We start from the raw sequence: 13,372 nt of genomic DNA, 5'->3' as shown, positions 1-13,372 counted from the left end.
AAGTATTTGAACCTGTTTCTAATAAAATTTATTTTTAAAAGAAAATATACTTATTTCAGTAAACAGTTTATTTTAAATATAATTTATTTCACATAAACAGAAACACTTCAATATTTTATTTAAAAAAGAAATTTTTAATAATTAATCCATTTTTTTTTCAAAAAAATATTGACTTATTTTTGTAAAAGATTTGTTTTTAGTAAAATTTATTTAAATAAAAAATATTATAATCTTTTAAAAAATATTTTCAGATTGAAAATAGCGAATCAAGTTTGCAATAAAATTTTGTTCTTAATAGAAAAAAATATTGAAATTTTTCGTAAAAAAAATTTCAAACTGAAATTATTTGAACCTGTTCTAGGTTGTCAAAAAAGTCTTGCGGTATTTTTGTTGAATTTTCAATTGTTCATAAAATTGGTTATAATAATGCGATTTAAGTCAAATATGCGCCGTTTTGTTCCCAACGACATGCCAACTTCATAATGCCCCTCTTATAGAAGCTCGCTTCCCTATTGTCAAAAAACTCGGAGAGCCAATTTTCACAGGACTCTCTTGAGGACAGGCAGGCAATGGCAAACCTCCGAGTGTATTTCTGCCATGAAAAAGCTCCTCATAAAAATATCTGCCGTTGAAACTGTAGGTCCCTCCATTTGTGGAACAACATCAACACGCACACCACAAATAGGAGGAGGAGCTCGGCCAAACACCTAACAGAAGTGTACGCGCCAATTATTTATTTTTATTTATTTTTTTGAGGACAACTTCCGACTACCAAGCTCGTTCGCCATGGACAGAAATAGGTGGTAATCACTTGGTGCGAGACCCGGACTATACGGTGGATGCAAAAGAACCTCCCATCCGAGCTCCCGGAGCTTCTGGCGCGTCAGCAAAGATGTGTGTGGCCTGGCGTTGTCCTGATGGAAGAAAATTCGGCCTCTGTTGATCAAAGATGGCCTCTTCTGCATGAGTGCTGCATTCAAGCGGTCCAGTTGTTGGCAGTACAGGTCCGAATTGAGGGTTTGGCCATAGGGGTGCAGCTCATAGTGGATGATTCCCTGCCAATCCCACCAAACACACAGAAGAACCTTCCTGGCCGTCAATCCAGGCTTGGCCACCGTCTGGGCAGCTTCACCGCTGCGCTTCACGTTGTCGTAAGTGACCCACTTTTCATCGCCAGTCACCATCCGCTGCAAAAACGGGTCGATTTTGTTGCGATTCAGAAGCGATTCGCATGCATCCATACGGGCAAAAATGTTTTTTTTTCGTGTCGTGTGGCACCCATACATCGAGCTTCTTTTTGAATCCAAGCTTCTTCAAATGGTTTATAACGATTTGATGACTCATGCCCAGCTCTTGGCCGATGCTACGGCTGCTACTATGCCGGTCTCTTTCGATCAATTCAGCGATTTTATCGCAATTTTTGACGACAGGCCTTCCGGACCGTGGCGCAACTTCGATCACCTCTGCACCAGAACGAAAACGTTGAAACCATCGTTGTGCGGTGGAAATGGAAGCTGTATCGGGTCCATAAACTGCACAAATTTTATTAGCAGCATGAGATGCATTTTTGCCTTTATCGTAGTATTACTGTAAAATATGCCGTATTTTCTCTTTATTTTGCTCCATGTTTGCGACGCTATAACTCACGAACGACTAAAAGCAAACAACAATTAATCAAACACGTGTTAGCACGTGAAAAGAGCTTTCCAAAAAGCTCTAGCGTGAACCGATGCGACGAATACAACTAGAACTACTCGCTTGCAAAGACAAGCTTGCGGAAATACCGCAAGACTTTTTTGACAATCTTTATATTTTTATTAGGAAAATTTGCTTTTTTTGTTAAAAAAAGAGTTAAAAAGTTTTTTTTTAAATAAATTTAAAAAAAATTTTATATAAATATTTTAAGATTTAATTACTACGATAAGTGAATTTTCTCATTAAAAAATAAATTTAGTTTTCATTAAATTAAATTTTTTAATTCTAACTTTCAACTCGGGCGAGCTTCTGAGGTTGACAAAATACTATAGGTCACTATGCGCGAAGAATGCATGCTGTGAGGCTTTGAATTACCTCAAGTCCCTTTTGCGATGGATGTATGGAGGATGAGGTGGAATCACATCAGCACCTACTCCTTAGCTGCCCTGCTCTGGCGGGGCTAAGATCCAGGCATCTTGGTTCTTACTTCTTTGCTGCGCCTGCTGATATAGCAGGCGTTGACATTAAAAATCTGATGAATTTCATCAGTAGCACAAAGCGGTTGACGCAAACGCAGCACAGTCATCGTTCATAATCCACACACTCTAACCCACCCTCCTAACCATCCCATCGGTCTTCCTCTCTCACCTCACCTCCTCCATAATAGTATCACAAAGGACGAATCCATTTTTTCTCGTCCAAGTGTGCTCATTCCTTGGGCAACCATACCAGCCTAACCTAACTTTCATTAAATTAAATTTTTAACTAAATTTTATATAAATAATTTAAATTTTAAACAATTTATTTTCAATACAATTTATTAAAAAAAAAGTTTAATTGAAAGTAATCAATCGAATAAAAATGTTTTAAAATTCAAAACCACAAGCAAAAGTTTGTAAAACATTTGTTTTTTTTTACTAGAAAAAAATATTTAATTGTACTATCAAAAACAAAATTCAAATTGCAAATATTTAGTCATATTTCTAATAAAATTTATTTTTATTGTGAAAATTAGCTTAGTTTTGAAAAAGAATTTATAAACTTTTGTTTAACGTAAATTTTACAAAAATATACCAAAAATTATAAAAGTATTACACTTTTTTTAACAAATTTTATAACCAAATAAGTAAGATTTCTAATAAAATATATAACTTTGTTTTAAATAAATTTTATAAATATTTTATAACAAAAATAAAAATCATAAGATTTTGTTTTAAATAAATAAAATAAAATAAATAAAATAAACTTAAAATTTATTTGAATAAACATTTTATTCAGAACAAATAATCGAATTTGCTATAAAATTTATTTTTAATAAGAAGATTTACTTATTTCGTTAAAATATTTGTATATAATATAATTTTTTCTAAATGAAAAGAAAATTTATTTTATTTTTAATTTTCAATTGAAAAATAATTGAATTTGCTATAAAATTTATTTTTAATAAGAAGATTTACTTATTTCGTTAAAATATTTGTTTATAATAAAATTTTTTCTAAATGCAACAAAAAATTTATTTTTTATTACAAAAAAATTTTGAATTGAAAATAATTAATCCAGTTTATAATAGATTCGTTTTCACTAAAGGAATTTACTTATTTTAGTTAAAACGTTTTTTTAATATCATATAATAAATTTTAACAAAAAATGTTTAATAATTTAGTTCAAAAAAAGAGTCCACATTGATATACTTCATCCCTTTCACGAATATTTATTTCAGTAGAAAAAGTTTCCAATTTGAAAATATTTATTTTCTTCTGTTTCTAATAAAATATATTTGATTACAAGAAAATTTTCCTATTTTAGCAAAGAAAATACTTTTAAAGAACTTAATTTTTTTTTTCTAATCAAAAAACTGAATACTTGAATAAAAAAATTCAAATTGAAAATGCGTCGTTCTGTTTCTAATAAAATATATTTTACATAAGAAAATATTCCTATTTTACCAAAAAATTACTTCTAAGAAACCTTTTTTTCTAATAAAATTATGTACAAAAATATAAAAATTAAATTAAATTAAAAATATTTAATCCTTTAATATGTAATCCTTTGGCAAAAATAATTCATTGTCTAACATTTCAATATCTAATAGCCACTAATCCATACGTCACCAGTGGCACAGTGACCGGTCACTGCCGTCCGAATGCTGTCATTAAATTATTTCACAAAAAAATTAATTTCAAACTAACTTTAAATCTTCTAATTTCAATTATATGTATTTATATGTAAGTAATTCTAAATGCTTCATCGTGTGAAGTCCTTATTTAACAACTATTCTCAAGTAAGCAATCAATTTTTTTCCACTTACTAACGAGTGCTAATTTTTCTTTTTAATATATTAAGTTTTTTATCGTTGTTGTTCTAAATGTTGTGAAATTGTATTAGTTCTCAAATCTTATGCTTAAGTTTTTAAACCATTTCGCCCTTTTGATGTTTTTGAAAGTTAATAATCGACAATGAAATTATTTGCCTGCGGTTTGCGTTAGCTTTCAATGTAATGCATGGCACTTTATCATTTTACCCACTTCTGAGTGACTCGTAATTATTGTACTTTATATATGAACAACTTTTTTTGAGCACATAATTTTTTGTGTGCAAATTTTTACATTTTTAAAAACCAAGCTACACTTATATTTTATTTGTTTTTTATCTACCCTGGTTTGTTGGTTTTTTATTACTATTCTATTTTGAAGTTATTACTACATTTTTTTGTTTGCATATTTTTAGGCCATCTACACAGATAACATAAAATTTAAGTTAATATTAAGTTTTTTCCACCTTAATTACAATCTGAAATATTTTTAAGTAGACGTTTACCCTCTAATTCCATATTTTCTTTTTCCCATTTTTTTGAAATTTATAATTTTATTTATTTTTTTAATGATTTACATTTTTTTTACCTTTCTGCGTTCATCTTTAATTGTGCGCAAATGAAAAACGCTGCTGCGCCAAATCTTATTCCGCCGTTGCAAATGAAATTCACACAATTTAAAAAAATAAAAATTGAAAACCACGCACAAATGCAACTTTGAAAATAACGAAAATGTATTCATCCCTCTGTCAACAAAACAAATTCGAACGAAATGTTAACTCACAACTCAAAATATAGTACAAGACAAGTCATCTTCACTGGGGGATCCATTGACGGAACCTGGCGAGTATGAGAATCTACCATTTCATGGTCTGCAAACGGCTCCTAATAAGGTACTTACATACAAAGCTATATCTGATTATCATTCTGTACAAACAACTAACAATTAGTCAACTATGATCACCACATCACATCACATGAATGGAATCACAGACTCTCTGAGCTCTATCAGCACACACTCACATATACATACAATAGGAATAAAACACACGCACCCATACACCAAATTTGCATTACTCATTTGCATTCATATATACGCATATCGTATTTTGCGATTTTCCATTTATATTTCCATATATTTTGTTTCAATTTGCATTTGGCAGGATACTCTGTTGTATTATCGCCATTTTAGAAAATTTGTCTGCAGTAAAAATCAATTCTTTTGATTGCAAATATGGAAATTAAAAATTCATTACTAAGTTTTATCGATGTAAACTGTTGCTTTATTTGGTATGCTAAAAATTGTAGATAGTTTGTCAATCAGGCAGAAAATTTATACAAAATTTCAGTACGAATATGTGTTTGATTATGGAGCTATGAATAAAAAATTACCTCAATATCATTATTTGTTCTATTCTAAATTGAGCTTTTCTGTAGAGAAATGTGTTTGTTGTAATGCATCTGTTTACATTTGGTATTTGTACACTGTTAGAATTCATTACTATTTGCTATTAAATTCACATTTTCACCATATTTCATATCATATTACACTTACCACATTTAAAGAGCAGAAAATCAAGAATTTGGTTTTATTAAAAAAACAAGAAAATAATTTGTTATTTTTGCCATTTTGATTGCGATTTTTTTTTTTTTGCAAAACGTAAACTTTTTTCGAATTTAATTTATATTATCTTTTGAACTCCATTAGCATACTTTACGTTTTCTTAGTGGTTGAAAATACGTATTTATTTCGTATTTAATTTATTTTATCTCTTGGTTGTAAATACGTCGCTATGGCTAAGTAAGTTGTAATACTATCACTTTTTTATTTGAAATATATACCTGTAAGGGGCTCAAGCGCTTTAACTTTCTATCCAGATATATAAATATGTGCGTACTTATCCTAATTTCCACAATTTAAAATATTATTTGTCTTCATATTCCAATTGTTTTAATTTACTCTATGCTTTTTATATTCTTTCTGTTTCTGTTATAGTTAATTAAAATTATTTCCATTTTTTAGCTGTTGCTATTATTGACATAAATATTTATTGTAAATAGTCTATAAACTGAACTTTTTTACTTTACATAGGAAATGCAATTTATGCCAGTATGAAAAATATATTCTATCAAATTTTTTTTGTAATCTGTTTTATTTTCACATCCTAGAATTTTAGATATCTTAGGCTTTTCTTATTTCTATTTCACTTTCATTTATTTAACAATTTTTTTTTTACATCAGAATATTAAACTGAGCTTTTATAGTGCAGCAAAGTTAATAAGTAGATTAAGAGTAACCAAATGGTATGATTGCGTACTAGACTAGGGTAGGTATACTAGAGTAGATAGTCATACTCTTAATGCATTATCAGGTATGGGTTAACGAAAGTGTAAATACCGAACATCCTTGAAGTTCTTCTTCGCCTTGGCACGATTTTTTAGCTAAATAATAAATGAAAATAGAATAAGTTTTTGCATCTCACATACATTTATAAGGAAATTAAATCTTGAGTACGCCTAACATTTAATTCGAATAAAGGATCTTTCAAAAGGCACCCAAATGTTATTATATTAAAATAAAGTATGCAAAAATTTAGGTGTAAGTACCTTTTATTCAAAATACGGCTCTTAACAATTTTTATTTGAAAAATTACATCAATTAAATGGCCGCCACGAGCGTGTCTACATGTAAAATCCGCCAAGCAGTGGAACACTCGATTCATGAATGCCTAATTGTTGAGAACGTTGAAATATCGATGTTGAAGGTTGTTCAGCAACTCTTTGCGCCACAATATTCTCAATAGAGCGACCAATCTAGAACTTCGTGACAGAACTAATTTCTTGAAATTATTTTAGCAACCTCTGAATTGTCAACTCATTCGGATGATTTATTCCACCAAAAAATCACAAATTCGGCGATATTTTGTTCTTGAAGATCGATCATTGTCATAATAAATTTCAATAATTTTTATGCTTTTTTGTTCTAACTCGGGAAATTGTACACCAGTCTGATATCAGTCTGATATCATCAGAGATGATATACAATAAAGGTACTGTCTAGGAATCATTCACTACTGATATCTAGGTGTCACTTTTGAAAGATCCTAACTATATATGCATATATATAATTGGCACTTACACCATTTTTGGGTTTTAGCCTAGCTCCTCCTCCTATTTGTGGTCTGCGTCTTGATGTTGTTCGGCAAATGGCCGACTACGAACGGCAGATATATATTCATTTTATTTTAATGAGGAGCTTTTTTATAGCAGAAATACAGTCCGAGGCTTGCCATTGCCGACCGAGGGGCGACCTCTATTAGAAAAACTTGTTATATTATATATTTGGAGTTCATGCACCGAGATTCGATTTTACGTTCTCTCCGTATTGCGAATGATAGTCACTCACCAACCCATTCGGCTACGGCGGCCTACCCTAACTAACTGTTATTAAATTACAGGGATTTTCCTAAGCGTCGTGCATTTTTAGAAGATTTACGCGAAATTATTATGAACATCATCATCATCAAAGTTGGCGTGACGGTCTGGGTTGAACCTCTCGATCCTTTGCAGACGCCACGCGACAAAACGATAGCGCATAAACATTTTGACCAGTTTCGACTATTTCTCTTGTTTTTTTTTTTTGCTGCTCATTAGTTTTGTCTTAAAGTAGAGCTCATCATCTAACAAAACTCATGTAAATCTACTTTTAAAATTTTATAGAAAAACTAGAGCAACTTCACTATTTTTTCATCCCAATTCCACGGTTTGGTTTTTAAAATAATTGCTAGATAGATTTTTGGTATGCAGTTTCATACGGTACTTATAGACTGGCGGTTGTAGTACCCATGGGACACTGTCTTGCACCATCTCACGCATAACTTGCAGCGAGGGCAATAATAAGGACATCCTGGAACCCCTCCTGTGTCAGTATTCATCAATGAACCGTTCATTACTAAATTGCCCTCATAGGGCAAATCGAAAGTCAGAGGTTGAGTAAATCTACTAGAGCTTGCGAAATAGTGTAAATATAATAAGAAGGATCAGAAGGCCACAACTTCATGTACTCTTTCCTAGCTACACCAGTGACCAATTCTAGTTTACGAGATATCATTTTTCTAACCTAACCTAGCTGCAAAAGAATTGCTTATTTAGAATAAAAATTTATTTGTAGTCAAATATGGTCAAATATCAATCACCAAAGTAAAGACGATTTTTCATGATAATAGCTATCGGCAAGATTTTTTTACACAGCATAAAAGCCGTGCTGATGGTGATTTTTACATGCTTATCTAAAATAATCGCCCTTCGGAGGCGATTTAAAACTGTAGATTCCTCCATTTGAGGAACAACATCAAAACGTACACTACAAATAGGACGAGGAGCTCGGCCAAACACCTAACAGAAGTGTACGCGCCAATTATTTTTTTTTTATTTTATTTTATTTAAAAAAAGGATTTTGTTTTTGACTATGACAGCAAATATTCGATATATAATATTATTTTAAACCTTTAGCGGTAAGATTACATGAAAAATATCACGACATGTTTGGAATATTCAGGTTTTTCTGTAGTTTGTCAAAATTATAGGGTTGAGTGAAGGAATTATAGAAACCCATGTATTAAAAAAAATTTGAAAATTGTCTATGTTAACCTCATAGCTCGCTTTGCTAAATATTATATAAAATGAAATATCGAGCTATTAAAGCTCTAAATAGAAGCCATATTTTTACACAAATTGTTTAGCAAGCAATAAAGTATACATACTGATACATATACATTTTCTTTAGAAATGTTAAATTTCTAGGAATATGGTCAAAGTATAGGATAAATTCAACGAACAACCCAAAGTATGGGTACTAAAAAATTTATTTAAAAATTTCTTAACCTTTTTTTTAATGAAAATTTTGAAATCTAAACAAAAATATTTAATAATCCGAAAAATCTTTATTTGCAATTACCATAATTCAATTTTATTGAAAGAAGACGAGCGGGTTGAAACATATTAATGTGTAAAAAAAATTCTTAATAAAAAGTTCAATATTTCAAAAATAGCTCAACATTTTTTATAAACTCTTGGTCTCTAAAAGTTTCTTACTCAACCCTGCAGTTTTTTTAGATTACAAAAAATACTGGGGACTCATGCTGATCGGGGTATTTTTGATATTCTTTTGCGTTTAGACTATCGGAGTAGAATATTTACTGATCTACTGATTTTCGAAAGTTTTTGCATTTTTTACACTTCCTGATTCTTAGATTTCATAAGTATTATAACAAAAATTACAGGTAATCATAAAGAAGTAAGAGGAACGTTGCTATATAGTTTTTTACAATATTCTTTTAGATAAAAATTCTGGAAGAAAATGTGAAACAAATTCTAAACAGCCTAATTTCTTTGGGTCACAAGTCTCTATTTTCAAAATTCTGAAAAGGTAAACTAATATAGAATTAATATTCTGGGATTTAAAATATTGTATGCCAATTTATTTCGGTCACAATTCCAAACTTTTTGAAGTACTGTAAAGAAAAAAAATTATTTTATATTTCCAATGAAAAAATTAGTTTTTACTAAAAACTCAGAAAAAAAGGAAAACTACTAGGAATTCCCCAATAACATATCCATGTTAAAATATTCAATTGAATCGTTTCTGAAATTATGACTAGTTTTATTAATAATATTGCGCCCTTATTTTGATCATTCGTATGATTCTCAGCGTTTTACAGTACAGAATTTTAACAGTCAGAATTATGGATAAAGAATTTGACACAAAAGTTGTATATTACAGTATTTCAACAGCCAGCTTTATGAATGCAGAAATTTGTCAGTTGAATTTTACGGTACAGGATTTTAACAGTAGAATTTTACGTTACAGAATTATGAATACGGAACAATGCATTATAAGAATTTCGCACCTAACCCAACTCTAAGATTACTGATTTGCTTTTGCAATATTTATTATTTCATTCGATCTTTTTTATATATCATTTGTAAGTATATAATGGCATAATATAATTAAAAAAAAATGTATACTTATTTTCCCTATTCAATTTCTTACGTTTCCCGTTTTTAACCAAACATCTATGTAGTTAACGTCTAGATGTTGTGTATCATTTGGGTCTTCTAACATTTTACTTACACAGACACACCAATAAGTTGTTTTGAAAATTTGTCACAAGTTGCGTTATTTTTCAAAAATATTAGCTTTCCTACTAATTTTCAATTTATATGCGAAGCACAACAAAAAAAATACAACAACTACATCTCATACTAATCCAAAGCAATTTTGCTATTTTTTCGCATGCAAACACGCATCGCTTCCCCGAATGAAATGCATAACGCAAACAACTAAAATTATGTAACCAACCGACTAAACCATCTACCACTAACCGCCCTTCGTACTTCGTGCTCTGAACCGTGCGTCTATTGGATGTCGCGCTCGCAGTTCTCTACGACTCTTACAAATTTTAATAACAACACCAATGTGGTGCGCGTCGCTCCACGACCCAAGAGACTCAATGGAAATATTGGCCAGCAACAGCACCAGCAGCAACAATACGAACAGGAGCAGTACGACCCACAATTTCAGTATCATCAACACCAACAACAACATCAACAGCAACAGCAACAGCATCAGTACAACACCATGCAATATGTTGGGGGCGGGGGACGAGCGAATCAACAGCACCAGCAATCGCACACAATGAATTCCCACAACAAAGCGATGCTGCAGCATCACCAACAGCATATGTTGATTTCAGTAGCGGCGGATGGCGGCGAGAGTATCGGCGGCGGCATCGTTGGCACAGGCAACGCCGCTTCTGGTGGCAACGGTTACATGAACGGCGGCATCGTTGGCACTGCACCCCATCAAATTACATACAATCTGAATAATTGCTTTCCGAAAAGTTACACCGAATATTACCATCAACAGCAGCAACAGAAGCAACAAAACTCAGTCTCGAATAACACTTCCAATGCTCAGCTGTTGAATGCCATTGAACATGACTACCCAACGTACGCAGTGGTGGAGCGCAACACAACGAATACTTCCGGTTTTGATGTGGCTGGTGCAGACGCCACCGGTGCACGTGCTTGCCCACCGCCCACTGCAGCAGCCAGCACGAACCCTTTTTTGGCCATAAGTAATTTTAAAAAATATGACACTAACAGCAGTCCAGCCGATAATGCCTATCAACCGCATATATTGGACGTCGGCGGCACTGGCTCAATGCAACGCAGCGGTAAACGCAAGTCGATATTGGATGGCAAAATGGAGGAAAAGAAGTTCTATTCGCTAAAATTTAACGCCGTTGGTGGTAAGAACAAAGCGCCTCATTCAGCGCATAAGCCGCCGGCGAGTGGAATGCTAAATGCGTCGATGATATTCCCCGGCAGCAATAGCAACAAGTGTAAGCGACATCATTCTTTTGCTGGTGGTAGCATTGGCGATATTGACTCCGCCGGCCCGGGCGCCCAACATTCCGCACATCAGATTAAATCATCGGCATTGATGCGCTTCTACGATCCGCCTGCGTATGAGAATTTGGCCGCCGATAGCGCAGCCGCTGTACAGGTGCACGAGTGTGCCGTAGAGGCGCATCCATCGCCAGCTGCTGGTGGTATGAGTGGCACGGCCACCATATTGCTACATCCGCAGCCCACAGCTAGTGGCAGCGGCGCGAACGGCACTAGCACGCAAGCTGGACAAACGGGCCACAAGAAAAAACATCACCATCGCCAACACCAGCAGAAGGATGATTTCAATTTGATTGAGCCAGAGCGATTGAGCATCTACCGCAGCGATTCGGGAATTTCGAATAGCTCATATGAATGTGTTACGCCTGTGCCACCACCGCCGGGCAGCACTCGCACAACGTCCCTACTAAACGGCACGCCGCCACCCAAAACGCCCAAGAGCTCAAAGCTATCAAAACACAGCATGTCCGGTGGTGGGGGCACAAGTAGCACAGGTCACATCAACGTCATTAATTACAAAAAGTCCACGCGTCCGCCCAGCGGCACTAAGAGCAACATGGCAAATGTTGCGGCCAACGGCACATCGTTGCCCGTTTATATGAATGTTGATGGTCAGCCCACAGCGCAATATGAGCGCTCCTGTTCGCCGAGCTCCACTTTAGTCAATTCTTCGTATGAATCTGCTTCGTCTTCACAAAATGACGGTCATGGCGGTCCCGGCTCGACCGATCCCACATCGTTATCCTCCTGCAACTCGCTATACAGTAGTGGGACCGGCACGCTAATTGGCGTGAATCCGCTCATGAAGACGGGCATGGGCATGACGGCCTCTCGTTGCGGTTTGCATCAGAAACCTGCAGAAATCACGACACCCGAGGAGTACGAACAGTATCAGCTGGGCCACCACCGACATTCTGCCTCGTCGCTGAGCGTTGCCAGCACGGTGAGTGCGAGTGGAACACGGCGATGCAAAAAACAGCAATCGGCACTAGCGTCAGCGGGATCCGTGACAGGAATTGAGGTTTGTAGCAAATTTGTACTAATGCTTAAGCTTTTACTGCCCTATAAATACACATACAATAGTAACAAATTTCATATTTTAATAAGAATATTTATATGTACTCAGTTATTATTGTTTTTAGTTAGCGATTTGGCCAAATAAGCACGGAGTGGTAATAAAAAATGAGGTGAAGACTGGATAGACAGTAATAGTAGGACGTGTAAAGCATATAAAATTGTCATTTCATGGATAGTGGGACGTATACGTTCCACGTATTTGGATATAATATTATATATATAATATTCAATATGTATATATTAAAGTTTGACTTAAAACGAAGTTTTTTTTACTGGAGCAAAATCTCTATTCTCAATGCAATCAGCTTCACTTAAACAGAACCTGGTTAGGCTTTTTAATTTTTGAAAATAATTTATTGTGGATGCATCTCAGTTTCATGTTAAGGGTGGTAAATTTAGAAGTATTCGGTTTTAAATTCAAATAAAACAATAAAAATTCAAATTGATTTGGCAGTCCTTATTATTTTTGTGTAGAACCATTCAAGACATTCATTTTGAAAGATAATCCCTTGAAAAGTAGGCCGTAACGGTGCCGTAATTCGACCATCCGTAAACACCAATTTTGAATGACTCGCTGGGGGACTTCGGTCGGTATCTCGTGAATAATTTTAGTAATGTCAACTTCCAGTGCCTCAATCAAAGCTGGTGTATCCACAAAGCATTTAGACTTTACATAACCCCAAAAATACGAACTTGGTAATCAATTCACTAGTCCGAGACGAGAGATAAATTGCTCCCCGAAACGAATACACAGTAAATTCGTTGTTTCACGGGCGGTATGACAAATACCCGCAATGGCCGCCTTGTTGGAATCAC

At 34.0% G+C, this 13,372-nt stretch overlaps 1 protein-coding gene across 3 annotated transcripts in view; it reads left to right on the top strand.

Moving 5' to 3' along the window:
- The window catches only part of LOC129242947 (hemicentin-1), a 129,774-nt gene that overhangs the window by 104,229 nt on the left and 12,173 nt on the right, over positions 1-13,372 (top strand). For 2 of the 3 annotated variants that reach the window (XM_054879908.1, XM_054879909.1), the window contains exons 20-21: positions 4,805-4,899; positions 10,446-12,500. In XM_054879908.1, the coding sequence (XP_054735883.1) occupies positions 4,805-4,899; positions 10,446-12,500 (2,150 nt within the window). The remainder of the gene's footprint in view (positions 1-4,804; positions 4,900-10,445; positions 12,501-13,372) is intronic. The other variant, XM_054879910.1, reaches the window with a different exon arrangement.

Source organism: Anastrepha obliqua, chromosome 3, assembly GCF_027943255.1.
Source record: "Anastrepha obliqua isolate idAnaObli1 chromosome 3, idAnaObli1_1.0, whole genome shotgun sequence".
Taxonomy (NCBI): Eukaryota; Metazoa; Arthropoda; class Insecta; order Diptera; family Tephritidae; genus Anastrepha; species Anastrepha obliqua.
Note: the sequence above shows the minus strand (reverse complement) of the source record. Positions and strands in the feature narration are given on the sequence as shown.